At 38.2% G+C, this 23,355-nt stretch overlaps 1 protein-coding gene across 4 annotated transcripts in view; it reads right to left on the reverse strand.

Annotated features, from left to right (window-relative positions):
- CERS3 (ceramide synthase 3) overlaps window positions 1-23,355 on the reverse strand; it is a 168,631-nt gene that overhangs the window by 122,059 nt on the left and 23,217 nt on the right. For all 4 annotated transcript variants that reach the window (XM_086364873.1, XM_086364870.1, XM_086364871.1 and 1 more), the window contains 2 exons: window positions 8,470-8,587; window positions 990-1,108 (listed from right to left, as the gene is read on the reverse strand). In XM_086364873.1, coding sequence (XP_086220999.1) covers window positions 990-1,012 — 23 coding nt within the window. In that variant the 5' untranslated portion in view covers window positions 1,013-1,108; window positions 8,470-8,587. The remainder of the gene's footprint in view (window positions 1-989; window positions 1,109-8,469; window positions 8,588-23,355) is intronic.

A 23,355-nucleotide genomic window follows, 5' to 3' on the forward strand; every position in this document is an offset into this window, starting at 1 on the left:
GTTAAAGAAAGTCATTTAAGTTTAGCCTCTCACAGGTTTGATTTCTTTGAGAGTCTTATACCAAATCCCTATCTGGTGATTTGATAATTTGATAATTTGGTGATTTGATACCAAATCCCCATCAAAACAAATCTGATGAAAGTCATTAGGCAATCTTAGGACCTTAAGAAATAGGCAAAATGAAAGAATGCTATTGGTATGTAGAATTTGGCATCACACACAACCCAACTAATATTTATTGGTCTGGATGTAAAGAAGAACAACAAAGTAATAGCAATGACCTAGACCCTCGTTTTGGCACAGGTGTCAGTTTTTGCCACCAAGGGAGTGACCTAAAGTACTATAATACTCTGAAGAAGAGGAAAAAGCAGAATTTTAATAAAGCCAAAAATAAGTGTGATACAGTCACACTGCCCTCGGAATGTATCTGAAGTAGCCAGCTATGCAAAAACTCTATGTGGTGCCCAGTCCATCCAGACCTCCTGCTAAACTGGTGGGGAAACCGAGAGGAACTGTTGTCCAGTCCACAAGCAGGAGTAGGGTAAGAGTCAAGTTGAGACAGAAAGAAGTCCTCTCCACCAGTACTGAGAGAAGAGGACAGCGCCCTCTCAGACCTTCTCCGCTCTTATAATGTGACAGAATAACTACAGTGTGATTGGAAACAGGCGATAGTCTGGCGAGCTAGGGCCAAGTGCTACCCTAGAAAAGATAAACACCAGTTAAGACATTTTTATGGTTTTTCTGGACTTCAAGATAAGTATATAATATATCTCCTGTTTAACTGAGACAGCTCATATCTTACCTTGTTTGATAAAGAAGGAAAGTGAAGCACAAGAGGTGGATGAGTGGCTAGTATCAAACTCTTGATTGGTAAGTGATAGAGCAGGCTCAAACCCTTCTGCTGCTGCAACCTCAGGATTCTTTCTGAGATGACTTTTCTGCTCCATACAAAATGGTACCATTTGAAAAGTTTTAACTATCCTTCTTACCAAGATTCCTGGAATTTCTTCATCCTGCAAGGCCTATCTTGATTCTGCCGTCTCCTAAACCATCTTTCAACCTGGCGCTCTGTCAAGTTACACTTCTTTGCCAGTCCATAAATATCAGTCTGAAAGGGGATGAAACAAATGAGTGAGTGCTTAAGAGCAGAGTAGGCTGGCTTGCAAGCAAGAGACACTGAGACCGAGTTACAAGCATTTGTGGAGATGAGAGAGATTCTGCATTAAACCTTGGGCCAGTGCATTTACCCCTTTTGTTCATGGAATGACACACACCCATCCCAAAACAGAGAGAATGTTAATTCCCAGAAAACTCAGTTGCTAAGAAAGACCAATTCTCCATAAGTTGGTAGCAACCCATACATTCAAGTTCCATACATGGCTTACTTCTTCAGCCAATTTTATTTAGGGCCTCCTAGGTTCCACATAGAGTAGTATAGTTTAAGATGTTAATCAAACCCAATCTCTGTATTTTTTCCTGTGAGAAAAATGGGACTCCAAGAGTTTTAACAGCTTGTCCAAGACCTAAAACTAGTAGCAAAGTGAGGATATGACCTTAGGCTCCTGCCCTTTCTGTCATTTCATACAATGTTTCTAATAGATCCAAAACTTTCACATTTAATCATATGCATAGCCCATTTTGGAGAAGGAAATGGCAACCCACTCCAGTATTCTTGCCTGGAGATACCATGGACAGATGAGCCTGGCTGGCTACAGTCTACAGGGTTGCACAGAGTCAGACATGACTTAGCAACTAAACAACAACAGCCGCATGTTTTAAACCAACCTTAAATAATTCCAATTGTAAAAAATAAGGATTGCAGATTATAATAACGATGACTGCTTCTCTTCTGGAAGGCAGAAGCTGCAGGTTATGGTTTACAATTGAAAACAATGTGGATGATAGATTTGCTCAAAGATAACAAATGTGAAGTTCTCCCAGGGCCAAACAAGAACCCCAAATGACTGACAGAAGCAGCTCTGCTTCCTAGTGGTATTTTAAGCTGCGTTCTTTCAACACGGGCATGTTTTATATGCTAGACCTACAGTACTTTCCACTTCCACAAGGAAATAAGCTCTGTAATTTTTTTGAGATACCAGTCTTCTTGATCTCTCAGTTTGCAATGCTGAGTACAAGAAATATTTCAGTTTACTCCTAACTTAATGCATGTTCAGTAGCTTCAGTCGTATCTGACCAGGCCCCTCTGTCCATGGGATTCTCCAGGCAAGAACACTGGAGTGGTTGCCATTCCCTTCTCCAGGGGATCTTCCCGACCCAGAGATAACTACAAGCCTACTACTTAATCTGAAGAGAAAGAAAGCAAAACAAAATATAGACAAGACATATTATACTGTTTCCCTGTAAACTGTCATCTCTAATACTATTATTTTACAGGCCAAGGTTTCACCTCCTGTTCTATGTTGTTTTGGTTTGTTTTTGTGTTTTTGATGGCCCTAAATTGGCAGCTATTCACGGGTGAGTATTTTCTGCAGGCATTGTGCTTGGCACGGAAGATCTGAATGAACAAGATTAGCATTTATGGGGCCTCCCCTTCATGAGGTAAAGTCTGTCTGGTAAGGAAGTCAGAAAATGCAACAAAGAATTCTAATAAATTATGATGAGCACTGAAAGAGGGGAAGGTCAGGGTACCATGGGACCTAACTTCATGTAGGCAATTCCTGGAAGTTATGCTAAACCCTGAAAAATGTCCCAAGAAGGAGAAGCTGAAGAAGGGAAGTGTCCTGGCAGCATGTGAGGTCCTCTGGGGATGAGAGCACAGAGGAGCTGGGAGTACTCAAAGGACAGAAAGAGGTCTTACAGGGTAGAAACATACAGACAGGTGAGGAGGAAAGATGTGGTCAGGGCCACCGCAAGGAGGACCTTGCCTGGAATTATCTGAATTTATCTTCAAAATGTGTGCATTTTGAAGGCTTCCTCTTGCAGTGTGTAAAGTATGAAGCACCAGGAATGAGTGGAGGTGGAGACAGTGTTTACTTTGCCCTATTATCCCTGACCTCTCTCAATGAGGTCCGCACGGCAAGGACCTCACACTCCAGATGGGACAAGTCTGGAGGTCTGATTACACTCTCCCAGGCAGCACCAAACTTGTCACAGCCCTATCGCAGGAGGAGAGAACACGGAAGGTTTTGAGGCAACAGAATGCAGTAGGAATGGAAGGGAACTAAAAACAGAAGATTGAGTTCTGCTACTTCCTAGCTCTGCAGGCTTGAGCTGTGTACTCTGACCCAATGTGGAAAATGGGGCATTGACAATGAGTGGTTGCCTCTTGTCTCGTGGGAATGATTTAGGATCTTGGGGCTCTATCTAATCATCTATCATGTGCTACATCAATGCTAGAGATTATGGCTGAACACAGAAAGGAGACCATAGACTGAAAATCATTTCAAAAAATATATTCCTCTACTCCTAAAATAACTTGTAAGCTTGAATAGATTCCCCCAAACAGAAGATACAATTCAAATCCTACTGCTTGCTCCATAGCAGAACATATTCTGAAATGCAGCAGCACTATATTCTGTACCCTCTGAGACTGAAGGGCTCTGGGTCCAACTTGATTGTTTTAAAAGTTTTATTCATTTGATCATTCACAAATGTTTACTGAGCCTCTACTCACTAGTGCCAGTCCCTATTCTAGGCACTGGAGATTCAGCAATGAGCAAAGTCCCTGTTCTCACACTAGAATTTTCCCAGATCTGAGAACAATACAATTTTACTACCTCATCATTTCTACAGATACCTGATGAATAAATGCATCTAGAAGATGGTAATCAAACATGATTTGAAGCATTTTTCCTGATTAGGAGCACAGATGAATCTAATTCAAAATCTTGACAACACTGGGCTCATATATCTACAATATTATTGGGATAGAAGTCCTCTTGCAAACAGAAGTCTTTAGTAGTATTTTGTTATTAATATATGAAACAAACATTTATTGAACACCTGCTAGGTACAGAAAGTTGTGTTAAGATATTATGGGAATACCAACAAGCATACTTGGGAAACTACTGATGTTCCCTTGGGATAATTAATGTTGGGAAGATATATTTGAGAACGTTCCCATAGAAGTCTACATGATAGGTATAACATATGAATAATAAGACCTGACCTTGACTGTGTGCCAGGCAGTATTCTAAGTACTCAATTCAATCCCTGAATTGAGAGTCCTATGAGGTAACTGCTGTTAACACATTCAGTTCACAGAGGTGGACACTGAGGCAGAGGGGTTAATCTGCTCACCTTCACATACAGTCTGTTCTCACAATTCGTGTTTTTAGCCTGGACACTACAGAGAATGTGTCTGTGGAAGGGAAAGGCTCTCAGACAGAACCTAGAAGAGAAGCTGCTGCTGCTGCTAAGTCGCTTCAGTCGTGTCCAACTCTGTGCGACCCCATAGATGGCAGCCCACCAGGCTCCCCCGTCCCTGGGATTCTCCAGGCAAGAACACTGGGGTGGGTTGCCATTTCCTTCTCCAATGCATGAAAGTGAAAAGTGAAAAGTGAAAGTGAAGTCGCTCAGTCGTGTCCTACTCTTAGCGACCCCATGGACTGCAGCCCACCAGGCTCCTCCGTCCATGGGATTTTCCAGGCAACAGTACTGGAGTGGGTTGCCATTGCCTTCTCCAGAAGAGAAGCAGTGTGGCCTAAAATGGAGCCATAAGGCCTGGCTACTTGATGCAAAAACCAACTCTCTGGGACCATAGAGGAGCCACTCAACCTCTTTGTCTATCACATGTCTCACCCATAAAATAAAGTGGACTAGAGAGCTACAGAGCCTTTTGCTCTAAACATGTTTGAATCCATGGTTGAGACAAGCTAGCAACCTGGAACACCTCTATGGACCCTTCTCCAACTATGGACCACAATACCTGCTATATGTCAGTCTTACGTTTTCTTTAAATTACCTTTCAGAACTACACATTCATTTGTTCTGCAATAGTTCTCATTGTGTTCTTGCAGAGGAAATGGGCTAGTTAATAAGTTCTGCTGTTCTTTCATTTTACCAACAGTAGGAAAAATGATCCGTTGGCCAGAGCTATTGGTATGTTATCATGATTCTCTCTTTGAATTTCATCTTGAAATTGTCGTGGAGATACACATAGAGAGAGACATACAGATATATAAACAGTGGGCACACAGCTGCACATACACAGTCACAAAGAAGTGTGTGAAACACAGAACAAAACTCTCAGTGGCAGTTCACATGTATAGCTTTTTGGACCTCATCAATACCATGTTATATCCTCTGTGCTAACCAGCATAGAATTGATACTGTGTATCTGAAATGTTTTTGTTTTTTTGGTGCAGTCTGTAGCAGCTGAAGAAGAATCCTTGATTTGTGTCTTCAGTTGTCTTAATAAAGTCACATGTTACGTACCTGTATTACCACTGCAGTGCCCTGTGACTACAGACTTGAAATACTTTGTTAGAGGTGATACCCACCCATCCCTTGAACCAGCACAATTTTTTTTAGTCTTCCTAGCAACTTGTCTTACCTCAGCTATAAATTAAGCAAAAATGCTGTCTATGTGACATTGGCCAAGCTAATGTGTGGGAATATTGTGGTATCATTTTGTTTCCACATCTGAAATCACTATTAAGTCATCTACTTTGCCTTCTTCTACTATATTCTATCTTCCTAAGTTCTAGTACTTTTATTCTACGGGCATTTTACTGGCCAACTTGTTGTCATCTTGATCTGTTATACAAATACTACCTTGATTTTGTAATCTATGCACAATATAAATTAGATGTTTTGCTTATGTCCCTTCATCTTCATAGTTTAGTAGAGGAAGCTTTCTAACACTTGGGGGTTGATATATAACATTTCTTCTATTACCTGATGCAAATGTCCAAATTATAACTTACTAAGCCATACTGTATTGTCAACTGAACTAGAATAATTACTTACAAACATAGCTCCAGCCTCTGAAATACATTGTCAACATCCTGTACACAGTTAAAGACATCATTTAGGCATATTAGAAGCAGCACTTGACAGGGAGTCCCGGGCCAGGGTCCAGGTTTGGATTCAGCCATTAATTAGCTGCATGACCTAGGACAGGTCCTCTGTTGACCTTAGTTTCCTCATCTCAATGTGTAAAGAAGAAAGATGACCTAATCGCTAAATTTCTTTCAGCTTTTCTTCACTTTTCTTTAACTGTCAGGTGGCTAATTTATCTTCATAGCTGAGAAATTTGGTAAGAGCCAAATTTTCTACATAGACCTTGAGCCTCGGTATATACACCCATCATGACATATCAACAAGCTAAATGATACACGCCCATCAACATTGACTAAATCTGACCAAATGTTCTAAGCCCTTTTAATTGACTTTTTTGACAAAACTTCTTAAATAGAATTCTTTTGAAGTTCCTTTGACCTCTATCTAACTTTGGGGTGCTTCTGAGGGCCCCTGAAACATCCCAAAGAGAGATATTAAACTGTGTTTATTTGGTTAAAATACATGAAAAATATTATCAAATGAGTAATAAATCCTCTCATGTTATAATGTACTATAAATATTACTAATATAGATATCCTAGAAATTATATAGAGGTCTTAACATTCTGATATGTTCTGGTATTTTATGAAAAACCTGATGACTTCACTAAAGTTAACAAAGGACTGAATGAACCAGCAAATATGCTTATAACTTTTATGGTTTCTATCTGAAAAATTACAGGTTTGAATCTTGTGTTTCCCAGGAGTAGGGAAAACCTTCCTTTCAAACTAATTATGAAAATAGTTTAGTAAAATTATACGTTATAAACAAGACAATTATATTTTTTATCTGACTCCCTCAGAAATTTGAAACTCTTAGGTTTCCAGTAAGTTTATCAAATGAGTTAGGAAGGTTATCTCACTAACAGCTACAAAAATCTCAAGGAATTTTTGAGACCTTAAAAAGGGAAGAATTCACCTAGATTTGTTAGGCAAAATCTGTGATAAGCCTTTTGTGTGAGTTTCCCAGCCCTGTTTTATTTTAAAAGTTCAGTCTGAGACTCTATAAATGTTTCAGCAATATAAAAAGTCTATGATCAATTATGGTTATATAAATCATCAGACCAAAATTAGTGAGAACAGACCTATTTTGCAAACAAACTAGCTTTAATTTGGTTATATTTGATAAAAATGAGGGTAACTTTAGGGAGAAAAAGATGTTTCAATAACTGTTAAATCCCAGTTTTAAATAAATAAATAAATAAAATTATTCTCAGATAATAATTATTAGTTGTTCTCAGATAGAAACAAAGGATAATAAGGATTCTCTAAGAGAGTCCTAACTTTTCATAAACACAACTAAATAACTTCCCCTCTACAAAACGTAAAATGATGCTTAAGCATTATTATCACCAGAGGTAACAGCAGTATTTAGGTGAATGACTTCAGTCTTTTAGAGCAGGTAGAAATAAAGAACACACAGAGATGGCTTGTCAGACTGTCCTCTTTTTAGAAAAAAAAAAAAAAGGCACATACAGAAGCTGATGGCAGACAAGTTAGAGACAGTGCCGCTAGCCATGAATAATTCTGTACGTGATGCCTGGTGCTATGTGGTCAGATTTCAATATGCTCATTTGTGCAGGGAGCCCGCCAGACCAGTGACAGAAAGTGTCATAGAAGACGCAAGTGAATTCAGCAGACAAGTTCAGGACTTTAAAAATCTATCTATCCTAAAACCACATTAGTACATATTTTTGACTTAAAATTACTAGTGAGAGATGTCTGTATTTGTCGGAGAGAGTGTGCCACTTTTGGAGAAGTTTTTATTTCATCTCATTTAAATGTGGGGTATAATGAAACTAGACTTGCCTGGACACTACTATTTCTACATAACCTTTACGTTAAAGTCTTTTTCTGTGGTGTAAACATGCAGTGCACTGTAACATTTCATCAAGTACATCTTGTGTAGAGAAGAGAATTGTGATTCTCCTAAGGATTCCATCCCTGGGGAGTGGGCAGGAGCACAGACTATTTCTGAGTATTTTGAAGCCGTGGATAAAATAAAGGGTTATATTCAGGAAAGCCACCCCAAGGGACACTTTTGTAATGTGTGCCCTGTGTACTGACAGTGTCACAGTCATCAAAAGTGTCAGATATGGGCTACTCTGCCTTAATAATGATCCATTTTCATTGGTATACTTTGTATATATCCTACCATTGAAAATTAAATTTTGATCTTTATACCAAAATTGTCAGTGTTCAACACTAGTTAAATGTTACTTTATATCATTATAAATGTATTTTTTATATTGTATATTATTATTGTGTCACTTTATATTATGCTCAGAATGCTTTATAACTTATCAACAGAGGAAAAAATCCAAATGAAACAAATTATTTGCTGCTCAACTGAAACTAACTTTTTGCATAGATGAGGTAAGCAACAGATGATGGAAATATTAAGAAAGGAGATTTTAAAATCCCAAAACAAAGAATTCGTACTTACTTGAGATGGTTTCTTTGTGGAATGTTTGAAAAAATTCTCTAAAACAGAATTTGGTATAATCTTCTTTCGAACTTCCTCTTTAATGCCAAATGTTTTTGCTAGAGGTGAAGCAATAAACCTATGAAAATGTAAACAAAAGAAAGAGTCAGAAATGGCTGAGAAACTAACACTTGCTTTTCAAGTTCAAAATCTGAGACTGAATCCACAATGTCCTCAGCAAAGTCAAGCTGTAACTTTAGATTCCAAACGAAAGATACGTCATTAGACTACCTAGAGCCAAAATCTGCCTTACAGAAATTCAAAGAGCAAAATTTGAGATTTTTACACAAGCAATAACTTAAAATACAAAATACACTTGACTAAACATATGGAGGTGAGGGGTGCTAACAGTGCAGTGAAAATCCTCCTCATATAGCTTATAGTCAGCCCCTAGGTAAGTGGTTCCTCCTTATTCAAGGTTTTACATCCATGGGTTCAACCAACCGTAGATTTAGCACTGTAGTATTTACTACTGTAAAAAATCTGCTTACAACTGGACCCTGCAGTTCAAACCCTTGTTGTTCAAGGGTCAACTGTACTTGAAGTGAAATGAAGTGAAGTGAAGTCGCTCAGCCGTGTCCAACTCTTTGCAACCCCGTGGACTATAGCCCACCAAGCTCCTCCGTCCATGGGATTCTCCAGGCAAGAATACTGGAGCGGGTTGCCATTTCCTTCTCCAGGGGATCTTCCCAACCAGGGATTGAACCCAGGTCTCCTGCATTGCAGGCAGATGCTTTAACCTCTGAGCCATAAACTCAAATACATTTATATGTAATATCCAGGAACCAGGATAAACCATTCTATTTAGTTTCATTTTTAAGACTACTAAAGATTAAGATAAATGTTTTGTTATTATTTTCTTTGGTGATATTACCTTAAAGAAATTATTATGTCCCCTATTTAAAGTTCTAACTAATGAAAAATAGCATGACTCTTGAGTAAATACTTAGCAATGGGATTGATAGGTTGTATGGCAAGTATACACTTAACTTTATAAGAACTTAGTGAATGTTTTCCAAAGTGTCTATACTATTTTACATTTCCATCAATAATGTGCCAGAGTTCCAGTTATTCCATATCTCTGCCAGTAGTTGGTATTGCCAGTCTTTTTAATTTTAGCAATTCTACTGGGTGTGTAGTGGCTTTTATTGATTTTATATTCTAATTTCTGTTATTTCTTAATTTCTGCTTGTTATAAATTCAGTTTGCTTTTTTCCCTGGTTTATTAAGGTAGAAGGTTAGATTACTGATTTGAGATCTTTTTTCTTTTTAAATATATGTGGTTATAGCTATAAATGTCCTAGTAAGCACTGCTTTTGCTGAATCCCATAAGTTTTGGTATGGTGCTTTCTTTTTCATTCATCTAATAGGATTTTCTAGTTTACCTGTGATTTCTCCTCTGACCCATAGGTTATTAGAAGTACACTGTTTAATTTCCATATATTTGCTGATTTCTCTCTTTTTTTTAAATTTTATTTTATTTTTAAACTTTACAATATTGTATTAGTTTTGCCAAATATCGAAATGAATCCACCACAGGTATTCATTTGTTCCCCATCCTGAACACTCCTCCCTCCTCCCTCCCCATACCATCCCTCTGGGGGATGTCCCAGTGCACCAGCCCCAAGCATCCAGTATCGTTCCTTCTGTTATGGACTTCTAATTTCATTCAATAGTGGTCAGAAAACATACCTTGTATGATTTCCATCCTCTCACTTTTATTGAGATTAGTTTTAAGGCCTAACACATGGTCTATTCTGGAGAATGTTCCTCGTGCACATGAGAAGAATGTGTATTCTGCTGTTATTGGTGATGTGCTCTACAGATGTGTGTTAGGTCTAGTTCAGTTATAACACGGATTGAGTCTATTTCTTTGTTGATTTTCTGCCTAGTTGTTCTATCCATTATTGAAAATGGGGTATTGAAGTTTACAACTATTATTGTCGAATTGTTTATTTCTCCTTTCAATTCTGTTTGCTTCATGTTTTGGGGACTATGTTGCTAGGTACATATACGTTTATAATTGTTATATCATCTTGATATGTTTACCCTTTTATAGTATAAAATATCCTTTGTTTCCAGCAACTATTTAAAGGATGTTAAACTGTCTGGTATTAGTATAGCCAAGGACAGAGGAGCCTGGAGGGCTGCAGTCCATGGAGTCGCAAAGAAACGGACACAACTTAGTAACTAAACAACAACGATAAAGTATAACCATCCCAGCTCTCTTTTGGTTATTGCTAGCATGATATATTGGAGAAGGCAATGGCACCCCACTCCAGTACTCTTGCCTGGAAAATCCCATGGACGGAGGAGTCTGGTAGGCTGCAGTCCATGGGGTCGCTAGGAGTTGGACACGACTGAGCGACTTTCCTTTCACTTTTCCCTTTCATGCACTGGAGAAGGAAATGGCAACCCACCCCAGTGTTCTTGCCTGGAGAATCCCAGGGACGGGGGAGCCTGGTGGGCTGCCGTCTACGGGTTCGCACAGAGTTGGACACGACTGAAGTGACTTAGCTTAGCTTAGCATGATATATATTTTTTCATTCTTTCACTTTCAACCTATTTATGTCTTTGAACTTAAAGTGAGTCTTTCATAGAAATTATATATTTGGATCATATATTAATATTTCTATCCAGTCCTCCTATCTATGTCTTTTAGTTGGAGTATTTATTTCATTTACATTTAATGTAAATTACACTTAATTACTGATAAAACAGGATTTATATCTGCCACTTTGCTATTTACTTTCTATACAGCTTATGATTTTTTGTTTCTCTATCCTTCCATTATTATCTTCTCTGTGTTAAACAGATATTTTCTAGTGTATTCTTTTAATTCCTTCTCTTTTTTTATTATTTTTAAAAGTCATCTTCTTAGTGGTTCACCTCGGGATTACCTAGGGATTACAATTAACATCTTAATTTATAATTTTCTAATTCAGATTAATAGTAAAACAGTTTAAGCACTATACAAAACTCCATTACCTCCCCTCTCTGCACTGCTACTGTCATATAAATTATGTACTTATAAATTGTGTTCTCATCAACAGACATTTATGATTATTACTTTATGCAGCTGTCTTTCAAATCAGATAGGAGTAAAACATATTACCAAAAAAATGCATTTATTCTTTTTATTTCTTATGTGGGTCCTTTATTGGTGCTCTTTATTTCTTCATGTGGATTCAAGTTACTGTCTGCATCCTCTGCTTTCAGTCAGTAGGACTCCCTTTAGTATTTCTCATCGGGCAGGTCTGCTTAGCAACAAATTCTTCCAGTTTTTGCTTATCTGGAAATGTCTTATTTTCTCTCATTTTGAAGGATAATTTTGCTTGGTTGACAGTTTTTTTTTCTTGTTATTTGTCCTCCTACTGCCTTTGGCTTCCACGGTTGCTGATGAGAAATCAACTCAATCTTATCACAGATCACTGTTATGTGATAATATGCTTCTCTCTCCTTGCTTTCAAGATTCTATCTTTCAACAGTTTGCTTATGATATATCTAGATATGAATTTCTTTAATTAAGCTTATTCTTCTTGGAGTTTGGTTAGCTTCCCAAATTACAGATTAATGTGTGTCATCAGATTTGGGGAAATTTTAGCCACTTATTTCTTCAAATATTTTCTATCCTGTTCATTTCCTCCTCTTCTTCTGGAATTCCCATTATATATATGTTGTTATGCTTCATCAGGGCCCACAGGTCTCTGAGGCTCTTCATTTTTTTCTGTATTCTTTTTATTTTCTGTTCCTTAGACTGCTGACTCTTTCTTCTCCCTGCCCAAAAATGCTGTTAAGGCCCTCCAGCGAATTTTTAATATGAGTTATTATACTTAACAAGTCCCAAATTTCTATTTGATTTCTTTTTATAATCTATAATTTTATCTCTTTACTGATATTCTTAAGTTAGTGAGACATTTCTTTCCTTAGTTTTTAAGCATGGTTTTCACTAGTTCTTTGAACATTTTCAAAATAGTTGACTTAAAGTCTTGTCTAATAAGTTTAACATCCAGGCTTTGTAGGTGACACACTCAGTTGACTGCTGGTTTTTTTTTCCTGTGTATGAGCTATACTTTCTTATTTTGTTGCATGTCATAATTTTTGCTTAAAAGTAGACATGCTTACTAATATAATGTGGCAACTCTGGAAATCAGAATATCCCCCTCTTCAGAGTTTGTTGTTGTTCGTGCTGTTTGTTGTTGTCCATTTGTTTTTTACTTTTAAAATCCGATCTGTAAAGTCTATATTCTTTATGTGTGAGCACTAAAGTCTTTATTAGGTTAGCTTAGTGGTCTACTAACAACTAGACAGAGATGTCCTTAAATGTCTGGAACCAATAAATCCTCCAGTGTTTGCTAAGGGGCTTGTGTACACTTCAGGGCACACCTTTAACACTCAACCAGGCAGTGGACAACTTTGCCTTAGCCTTCACTTCCTGTTTGCAAAAGCCTTAAGGTCATCCAGAGGTGAGAGCTTTGGACTCACTTCTAGATCATACTTCTTGATCATGTGGGTTGCCCTGAGCATGGCCAAAGCTCTACAAATTCAAGTGGCCTTCTAACTTCCAAGAGTATGTCAGAGCTTTTCAAAATGCCCTATGGACATATTTCCCAGCTTGTCTTTTAACAAGGAAAGCTTTTTGTTTATTGTTTGACCCATTAATTATGCACTACCCTCAGTTCAGTTCAGTTCAGTTCAGTCACTCAGTTGTGTCCAACTCTTTGCCATCCCATGGACTGCAACACACCAGGCTTCCCTGGCCATCACCACATCCTGGAGCTTCCTCAAACTCGTGTCCATAAACTCGGTGATGTCATTCAACCATCTCAGCCCCTGTTGTCCCCTTCTTCTCCTGCCTTCAGTCTTTCCCAGCATCAAGGTCTTTTCCAATGAGTCAGCTTCCCATCAGGTAGCCAAAGTATTGGACCTTCAGCTTCAGCATCAGTCCTTCCAATGAATATTCAGGACTGATTCCCTTTAGAATAGACTGGTTGGATCTCCTTGCAGTCCAAGGGACTCTCAAGAGTCTTCTCCAACATCAGAGTTCAAAAGCATCAATTCTTTGGTGCTCTGCTTTCTTTATAGTCCAGCTCTCACATCCATCCATGACTACTGGAAAAACCATAGCTTTGACTAGACAGACCTTTCTCGGCAAAGTAATGTCTCTGCTGTCTAGGCTGGTCATAGCTTGGAGCCCAAGAAAATTAAGTCTGTCACTGTTACCACTGTTTCCCCATCTATTTCCCATGAAATGATGGTACCAGATGCCATGATCTTAGTTTTCTGAATGTCGAGTTTTAAGCCAACTTTCTCATTCTCCTCTTTTACTTTCACCAAGAGGCTCTTTAGTTCATCTTCACTTTCTGCCATAAGGGTGGTGTCATCTACATATCTGAGGTTACTGATATTTCTCCTGGCAATCATAATTACAGCTTGGGCTTCATCCAGTCTGACATTTCACATGATGTACTCTGCACAGAAGTTAAATATGCAGGGTGACAATATACAGCCTTGTTGTACTCCTTTCCTAATTTGGAACCAGTCTGTTGTTCCATGTCCTGTTCTAACTGTTACTTGTTGACCTACATACAGATTTCTCAGGAGGCAGGTACTGTGGTTTGGTATTCCCATCTCTTCAAGAATTTTCCAGTTTGTTGTGATCCACACAGTCAAAGACTTTGGTGTAATCAATAAAGCAGATGTAGATGTTTTTCTGGAACTCTCTTGGTTTTTGATGATCCAATGGATATTGGCAATTTGATCTCTGATTCCTCTGCCTTTTCTAAATGCAACTCGAACATCTGGAAGTTCATGGGTCACGTACTGTTGAAGGCTGGCTTGGGCAATTTTGAGCATTACTTTCTAGCATGTGAGATGAGTACAATTGTGCGGTAGTTTGAACATTCTTCGGCATTGCCTTTCTTTGGGATTGGAATGAAAACTGACCTTTTCCAGTCCTGTAGCCGCTGCTGAGTTTTCCAAATTTGCTGGAATATTGAGTGCAGCATTTTCACAGCATCATTTTTCAGGATTTGAAATAGCTCAACTGGAATTCCATCGCCTCTACTGGCTTTGTTCATACTGATGCTTCCTAAGGCCACCTTGACTTCGCATTCCAGGATGTCTGGCTCTAGGTGAGTGATCATACCATCGTGGTTATCTGGGTCATGAAGATCTTTTTGTATAGTTCTGTGTATTCTTGCCACCTCTTCTTAATATCTTCTGTTTCTGTTCAGATCAGATCAGATCAGTCGCTCAGTCATGTCCGACTTTGCGACCCCATGAATCGCAGCACGCCAGGCTTCCCTGTTCATCACCAACTCCCGGAGTTCACCGAGACTCACGTCCATCGAGTCAGTGATGCCATCCAGCCATCTCATTCTCTGTCGTCCCCTTCTCCTCCTGCCCCCAATCCCTCCCAGCATCAGGGTCTTTTCCAATGAGTCCACTCTTCGCATGAGGTGGCCAAAGTACTGGAGTTTCAGCTTTAGCATCACTCCTTCCAGAGAAATCCCAGGGCTGATCTCCTTCAGAATGGACTGGTTGGATCTCCTTGCAGTCCAAGGGTCTCTCAAGAGTCTTCTCCAACACCACAGTTCAAAAGCATCAATTCTTCGGTGCTCAGCCTTCTTCACCATCCAACTCTCACATCCATATATGACCACTGGAAAAACCACACCCTTGACTAGACGAACCTTTGTTGGCAAAGTAATGTCTCTGCTTTTGAATATGCTATCTAGGTAGGTCATAACCTTCCTTCCAAGGAGTAAGCGTCTTTTAATTTCATGGCTGCAATCACCATCTGCAGTGATTTTGGAGCCCAAAAAAATAAAGTCTGACACTGTTTCCACTGTTTCCCCATCTATTCCCCATGAAGTGATGGGACTGGATGCCATGATCTTCATTTTCTGAATGTTGAGCTCTAAGCCAACTTTTTCACTCTCCTCTTTCACTTTCATCAAGAGGCTTTTGAGTTCCTTTTCACTTTCTGCCATAAGGGTGGTGTCATCTGCATATCTGAGGCTATTGATATTTCTCCCAGCAATCTTGATTCCAGTTTGTGTTTCTTCCAGTCCAGCGTTTCTCATGATGTACTCTGCATATAAGTTAAATAAGCAGGGTGACAATATACAGCCTTGACGAACTCCTTTTCCTATTTGGAATCAGTCTATTGTTCCATGTCCAGTTCTAACTGTTGCTTCCTGACCTGCATACAAATTTCTCAAGAGGCAGATCAGTGGTCTGGTATTCCCATCTCTTTCAGAATTTTCCAAAGTTAATTGTGATCCACATAGTCAAAGGCTTTGGCATAGTCAATAAAGCAGAAATAGATGCTTTTCTGGAACTCTCTTGCTTTTTCCATGATCCAGCAGATGTTGGCAATTTGATCTCTGGTTCCTCTGCCTTTTCTAAAACCAGCCTGAACATCTGGAAGTTCACGGTTCACATATTGCTGAAGCCTGGCTTGGAGAGTTTTGAGCATTACTTTACTAGCGTGTGAGATGAGTGCAACTGTGCGGCAGTTTGAGCATTCTTTGGCATTGCCTTTCTTTGGGATTGGAATGAAAACTGACCTTTTCCAGTCCTGTGGCCACTGCTGAGTTTTCCAAATTTGCTGGCATAGTGAGTGCAGCACTTTCACAGCATCATCTTTCAGGATTTGGAATAGCTCAACTGGAATTCCATCACCTCCACTAGCCTTGTTCGTAGTGATGCTTTCTAAGGCCCACTTGACTTCACATTCCAGGAAGTCTGGCTCTAGGTCAGTGATCACACCATCGTGATTATCTGGGTCATGAAGATTTTTTTTGTACAGTTCTTCTGTGTATTCCCACCATCTCTTCTTAATATCTTCTGCTTCTGTTAGGTCCATACCATTTCTGTCCTTTATCGAGCCCATCTTTGCATGAAATGTTCCTTTGGTAACTCTGATTTTCATAAAGAGATCTCTAGTCTTTCCCATTCTGTTGTTTTCCTCTATTTCTTTGCATTGATTGCTGAAGAAGGCTTTCTTATCTCTTCTTGCTATTCTTTGGAACTCTGCATTCAGATGTTTATATCTTTCCTTTTCTCCTTTGCTTTTTGCTTCTCTTCTTTTCACAGCTATTTGTAAGGCCTCCCCAGACAGCCATTTTTCTTTTTTGCATTTCTTTTCCATGGGGATGGCTTCTGTTAGGTCCATACTATTTCTGTCCTTTATTGTGCCCACCTTTTCATGAAATGTTCCCTTGGTATCTCTAATTTTCTTGAAGAGATCTCTAGTTTTTCCCATTGTATTGTTTTAATCTATTTGTTTGCATTGATCTCTGAGGAAGGCTTTCCTATCTCTCCTTGCTATTCTTTGGAACTCTGCATTCAAATGGGCATATCTTTCCTTTTCCACTACCCTCAGGCAGTTCCAAAGTTAATCAATTATCTCTAATTGTTTCAGACAAGTACCCCTTCTCTCCCCAAGGGAAAAGGGAAATAAAGACAGTTTATGAGTAATGCCCTTTCAAGGAACCAACAGACAGGTCAGAGAATGACAATTCTCTGGGAATGATGGTTTGAAGGAGCTCCAACTCTGTTCTGCTTCCTTCAGTGGTTACCAGGCTGCTGGTTTCCATTGAAATTGTGGGTTGCTGGTTTTTCAAAGCTATCAGAGAGGAGGAAAGGTAAGGATAGAAATAGGGCAAGTTAAAATGCCACAAAGCTTGCTGCTCTTTCCAACAGTCAGCTGTTTTTTTTCAATAACACTCTCTGGATTGCTGCAAGCCTCTGGTTAATTCTGAATTCTGAAAAGTTAATTTGACAGTTTTTGCTAGTTTCCTGATGTTAGGAAGGAGAAAATTTTCAGAGATCCTTACTCTGACATTTTTGTTAACTTCCAGTGCATAGTGGTTTTACTTTGCATTTTGGTAATGATTAATGGTATTGAACATCTTCTATGTGTTTACTTGCTATTAATATCTCTTTTGGTGAGATTGCTGCTCCAACTTTCGGCCATTTAAAAAAATCAGGTCTTTTCATCTGTTATTGAGTTATGAGTTCTTTACGCATTCTGACTTTAAGTCCCTCATCAAATATATACAAAATGTCTTGTATAGATTTTCTAAACTGACTTACCACTCCATTTTATCGACATCTTTTAAAAATAACTATTAATGCATTTTTACATATCATACAATTCATCATATCAAGTATACTATTCAGTGATTTTTTTTCAGTAAACTTACCAAGTTGTACAATTATTACCATGAATCAGCTTTAGAAAATTTTCATAATTCCAATATAATACCTCATATATATTTACTTTAATCCCTGCTCCCTGTCAATCCTGTCATAGGCAATCACTACTCTACTTTCTGTCTTTATAACGGCCTTTTCTGGATATTTAATGTAATAGAATCATATAATTTGTGGTTGCTTGTGCCTGGCTTCTTTCATTGAGTAATGTTTTTGAGATCCATCAATGTATCTGGATGCATTTGAAGTTCATTCATTTTTATTGCCAAATAATCTACTGTACAGATTTATATTTGCATTAACAATGCCTTCTGAAGAACACTTTTGCTATTTACCAGGAGAAATAAAAGCATATACCTACACAAATTCTTCTACTCAAATGTTCACAGAAGCTTTATTCGTAATAGGCCAAAGCTATAAACAATCCAAATTTCCATACTAGTTAAAGGATAATAAATTTCAGGATAGCAATATGTTGAAAAGACTACTCAGCAATGACAAAGAATCACTGATACATATAATGACATGAAAAAAAAAAAAAAACAACCTCAAAAGCATTATGCTAAGTGAAAGAAATCAGACATAAAAGACTATAATCTATATGATTCCATCTATAAGAAATCCTAGAAAAAGGAAAATTATACTGACAAAGCATTTTAGTGATTGCAAGGAGGCAGTAGGTAGGAAGAGAATTAACTACACAGGGTACAGGGATGTTTTCAGCCAATTGAAATCTTCTACATCATAACTGTGGTGATAGTTACATGCATTTGTCAAAATGCATCAAATTTCAGATGAACTTTCTTATATGTAAGTCATACCTCAGTAAAGCTGATTAAAAATCACACGTCCCTATTTTTCCCTTAGGTCTAACAAAGGCTCCATTGTCTGATAGGTCAGGCTATTCTAGTATTCAGAACTTTCTGTATGTAATTAAATGCTGGAAATTTAGTTATGAATGATCATTTAGCCCTTAAATTCATTTTTATAACCATGGAATTGAATAAAAAATTTCCTAGGGATTTCCCTGGCAGTCCAATGGTTAAGACTCCAAGTTCCCAATGCAGGGGGCATAGGTTTGGTCCCTGATCAGCGAACTAAGATCCCACATGCTACATGGTATGGCCAAAAATAAAAAAAATTAAATTTTATGAAAATTCTCTGATAAAATGTATTAGTTAGCCTTAGTGTTGAGCTGCACAGTCATGTCTAACACTTTGCAACCCAGTAGACTGTAGCTGGCCAGGCTTCTTTGTCCATGGGATTCTCCAGGCAAGCATACTGGAGTGGGTTGCCATTCCCTTCTCTAGGGGATCTCCGTGACCCAAGAACCGAACCTGGGTCTCCCACATTGCAGGCAGATTATATACCATCTGAGCCACCAAGGAAGCCAGGATAAAATGTATAAACCAATCTAACTTCCAGATGACCTAAGTTCTCCTGGAAATGGCCTATACATTTCAAAGCCAAATAAAGTATAACATTTCCCTCTGAGGGTCATGTGAGAGATAAGCATACACAATGGATAAAAATACATATCTATAACATACTTGCTGATATGAGGAAAACATCTACAGTCAAAGCATTAATTTAAAGAAGAAAGAGAAATAATAGTCCTGTTTGTTAACATGTCCAGGCTTCAAGAACAGAAATTACATTTTCAGTAAAACAGAGGAAGTATATAAGTACAGTTTGCTACTTTAGCATTATATTTCTTTTCAAAAGAATCTAGACAATCAATTCACCTTTTACTTATGTATTCACTTACTTATGTAAGTATACATAAATATGAATAGATGCTTAATTAAAAACTTATTTTAAAAAAGGAGAGAATAAAGAAACACAATAAATATTTGATAAACTGAACTTTAAAAAGGAAGGAAATGACAGGTCTTAGCTCTATAAGGACCTTAGACATGAACTTGCCTGAACTTTCATTGTATTGATGTGGAATAGAAGGGAAAAATCTCACAGGAAGAAAAGAGAATGTGAACTTCTACTCCCATGTAAAATGGTTCAAAGTTAGATTAATTACCAGGGCATGAGTCACAGGTTTGCTACTATTGTACAACTGAGCCCTCAGATGGCCTTGTTCAGACACCTCTTCACTTGGCACTACAACAGTTACCTGTGAGCCAAAAGCAGAGCAATCCCAGAGCACTACCCCACACATATTTTTTTTTTCAATATTCTTCTATGGAATAAAAAAGAAGGCAAGCCTAGGCATTTATTAAGCATGTGAAGTTTAAATACTTCTAGACAGAAACAACAGCCTACTGCCATTAAGATTGATTCCTAGTTCCTAAGAATTGAAAGGCTCTATGATCAGAGTTTAATCAGAAGGTTTTATATAAAAGAACACAGATCTGAAGCAATGCAAGTCTCAGATAACATTTAAGTCCAAGGTATATATTTTGAGACTTTCAACTGAAGATAGTAACAATCCTTTTTCAATTCCTATAAACTGCTACACCTACCCTTCTTTAAAGAACCCTTAATGCCCTCATGTTGCTCAGTGGAAATGGCAGAGCCCAGAAATCTACTCATTGTATCATTAAAAGTAAAAGAAAAGGGCTTCCCTGGTGGCTCAGTGGTAAACAATCTGCCTACCACTGCAGGAAACACAAGTTCAAACCCTGATCCTGGAAGATCCCGTATGTCGCGGAACAACTAAGACCATTTACCACGACTATTGAACCTGTGCTCTAGAGCCCACAAGTCACGACTGCTGAGCCCATGTGTGCTGCAACTACTGAGGCCTGAGTTCCCCATTGTCCAAGGGAAGCCACTGCTGTGCGCTGCAACTAGAGGGTAGCCCCTACTTGCCACAACTGGAGAAAAGCCCTCAAAGCAATGAAGACCCAGCACAGACAAAATAAATAAACAAAATTATAAAAGTAGAAGAAAAAAAGCTTACCTTCTGATTTTACCACCCTTACCCTTGCCCTGGACTCTTCCAGGGCCATAATTTACTCGGGGATAATGTGCTTATTCCACATGTGCTTAAATTTGAGTAGCTTAGATCCCCTCTAAATCATACTTAAGACACAAAGAAGGATGTACAGAATAATCTGGATGTACTAGTTCGTAACTGCTATTCTAGACCCCTCCCCCCAAAATATCAAAGCATAAGGCACAAATTAAAACTTGTAAGGAAAAGAAATTCTAAATACAAAGCAAATGTCAGTAACTTTCAAATGATCTACTTATTTGTTCTTCATCTGTCAGTCTCTGTACTCCTTTCTGGGGAGGGCCCTTTCTAATTTTGAATGGCTCCTAGCTAAGATAAAAATGAGCCAGACAAATCAAAACTCCAGGTCACTTCCTAGAATGAGGAGGTATAACACAAACATAATGCAGGACAAAAGAAAGAAGCTTTCTTGTGATATCACAGGATATGCTGAAACATGGTATTAAGTGTACATGAATTTTGATAGGAAAGTTCACATTTGCTATCATCTCCTTAAGCCATATCTTCTATATTCCCAAAGGATATCAATTTACTCTCTTTTGCCATCATGAGTATTTCATTGTGAAAGCCCTAGAAGTTCTGGTTCAGGGGAAAATAAAAACTCAGCAACCCTGAATCTGGTGTCACAGCATGTGGGCTCAAGTTTCAGGTCTACTCTTTACCTACTAACCATGTGACCTTGGCCAGCTCACTTAGCTCTCATTCTCTTGACTGAGATCATACCACTTATGATTTTATATATCTCTTAAACTATAAGCTTCTATTCAAATGCAAGGTGTAAGTAATATCTTATGATCTAAGCAGTTTAATCTAATGAAAATTACATAAAAGCCCTGAAAAAATATAAATTTCTACTTCAAAAAGCATGATCTTGCTCTCATGTTAAATTTTCCTTCCTTCTTTTGCATTAAAACAGATATGAAAAAAAAGAGATACGAGATTAGTGGAACAACACAGTTTTCTGTAGTGTCATGGGTTGGAAAAAACTAAGAGTGAGTTATTGGGAGTTAAAGTTATAAGGGGGTAGGAAAGACTATACTTAACCCCTTGAGAAGAAGTAAGAATGGCCTTAAGGTTTAAAAGAAGATTTTATTCCTTCCTGATAACTGCTGGAGAGGCCAAGACCAGGACACAGCAAGTTGGTCTTCCTCAGCTATGCTGTGTTGGCAAGCAAAACACTTTTCTAGTTCACTGTCTGATCAAATGTTGAAAATGGAGCTGTCCACACCAAAGTAGGAAATCTGCAAGTGTACAACCTGGATGTCAAGTTCAAAGCTCATCAGACACTACTCAAGAAAAGCAAATATTTCAGGACAGCAGAGTAATTTGCTAATTTACAAGTGCAGCAGCACAATTCTAATTTAGGCATTCTTTGACAAATCTAAACATGTGAGTAAAAGCGGAGTTAACTGTCAAAAAGGAAAACACTATCAAGCATTCTCAGCTAGAGTTTAGTGGTATCAAGCGGCTTTCTTTTCTTCTCCCTATCAATAGCACATTGCTGGCCAAAGTAAAGTTGTTATTTGTACAGAAACCTCTTGGACAATCCATTAAACAGAGTTGGTTAAACCCTTGGGATGAGAACCCTGCAAATGGTCATAAACGTACAATATGCACCACAGTTAGTCTTGGACAAAATGATCTTTATCAGATTTTGTCTTGAAAGAAACTGAAAGTGAAGTTAAAGTGCAAGTCATTCAGTCGAATCTGACTCTTTGCGACCCCATGGACTATGCAGTCCATGAAATTCTCCAGGCCAGAATACTGGAGTGGGTAGCCTTTCCCTTCTCCAAGGGATCTTCCCAACCCAGGGATCGAACCTAGGTCTCCCACATTGCAGATGGATTTTTTACCAGCTGAGCCAGAAGGGAAGCCCAAGAATACCAGAGTGGGTAGCTTATTGCTTCTCCAGCGAATTTTCCTGACCCAGGAATCGAATTTCTTGAACCAGGAGAACCAGGGTCTCCTGCACTGCAGGCAGATTCTTTACCAACTCAGCTACTGGGGATTCTGTTTTAAGTTCATCCAACTCTTGACATTTGAATATTCTTTTGCTCCAAAAAAAATTAATGTGCTAATAACAATTTTTTGAAATAGAGACAACTACCAAAATTATAGATGAACGTTTATCTTCAGTTACCATAACACTAGTACAGTTTTAATAAAAAGGTTGGAAGTAATATCTATTTAAAGTAAATTAAGAAAAAAAAAGGTCACTTTTTCTGAGAAAGCAAATTGATATTTTTTCTTTGATTTCTTTATCCTTTGGAATGAAGGCTTGCTATTAAAATTTTCAATAAACCTTTAAACTATGCTATAAAACAATATTGTTTGGTATTTAATAAGCCATTTCTGCTATTTTATAGCCATTCTAAAATGATAATGCATCCGCTAGTTATACTCTCCTAATATTGCTGACAAAGGACATAGGCATGCATGTCTGTTGTCAGACAACATGGTACGTGGAAGATGAGCTAAGTTCTTGCACCATCATTGACACTAATAAGCTCTGTGATCCTTAACCTTTCTCAATCTCAATTATCTTCACTGTGAAACTAATGTACTTGTGGAGACAGAATTTCTGATTTTATTTGTTTAGTTTCTAGACAACATTTAGTGTGCATCTGATTTCATGAGCGCCCATTAGTGGT

The sequence above is a fragment of the Bos grunniens genome, chromosome 21 (genome assembly GCF_055505025.1).
Source record: "Bos grunniens cultivar Pamir isolate PY7600 chromosome 21, Bosgru_T2T1.0, whole genome shotgun sequence".
Classification (NCBI taxonomy): domain Eukaryota; kingdom Metazoa; phylum Chordata; class Mammalia; order Artiodactyla; family Bovidae; genus Bos; species Bos grunniens.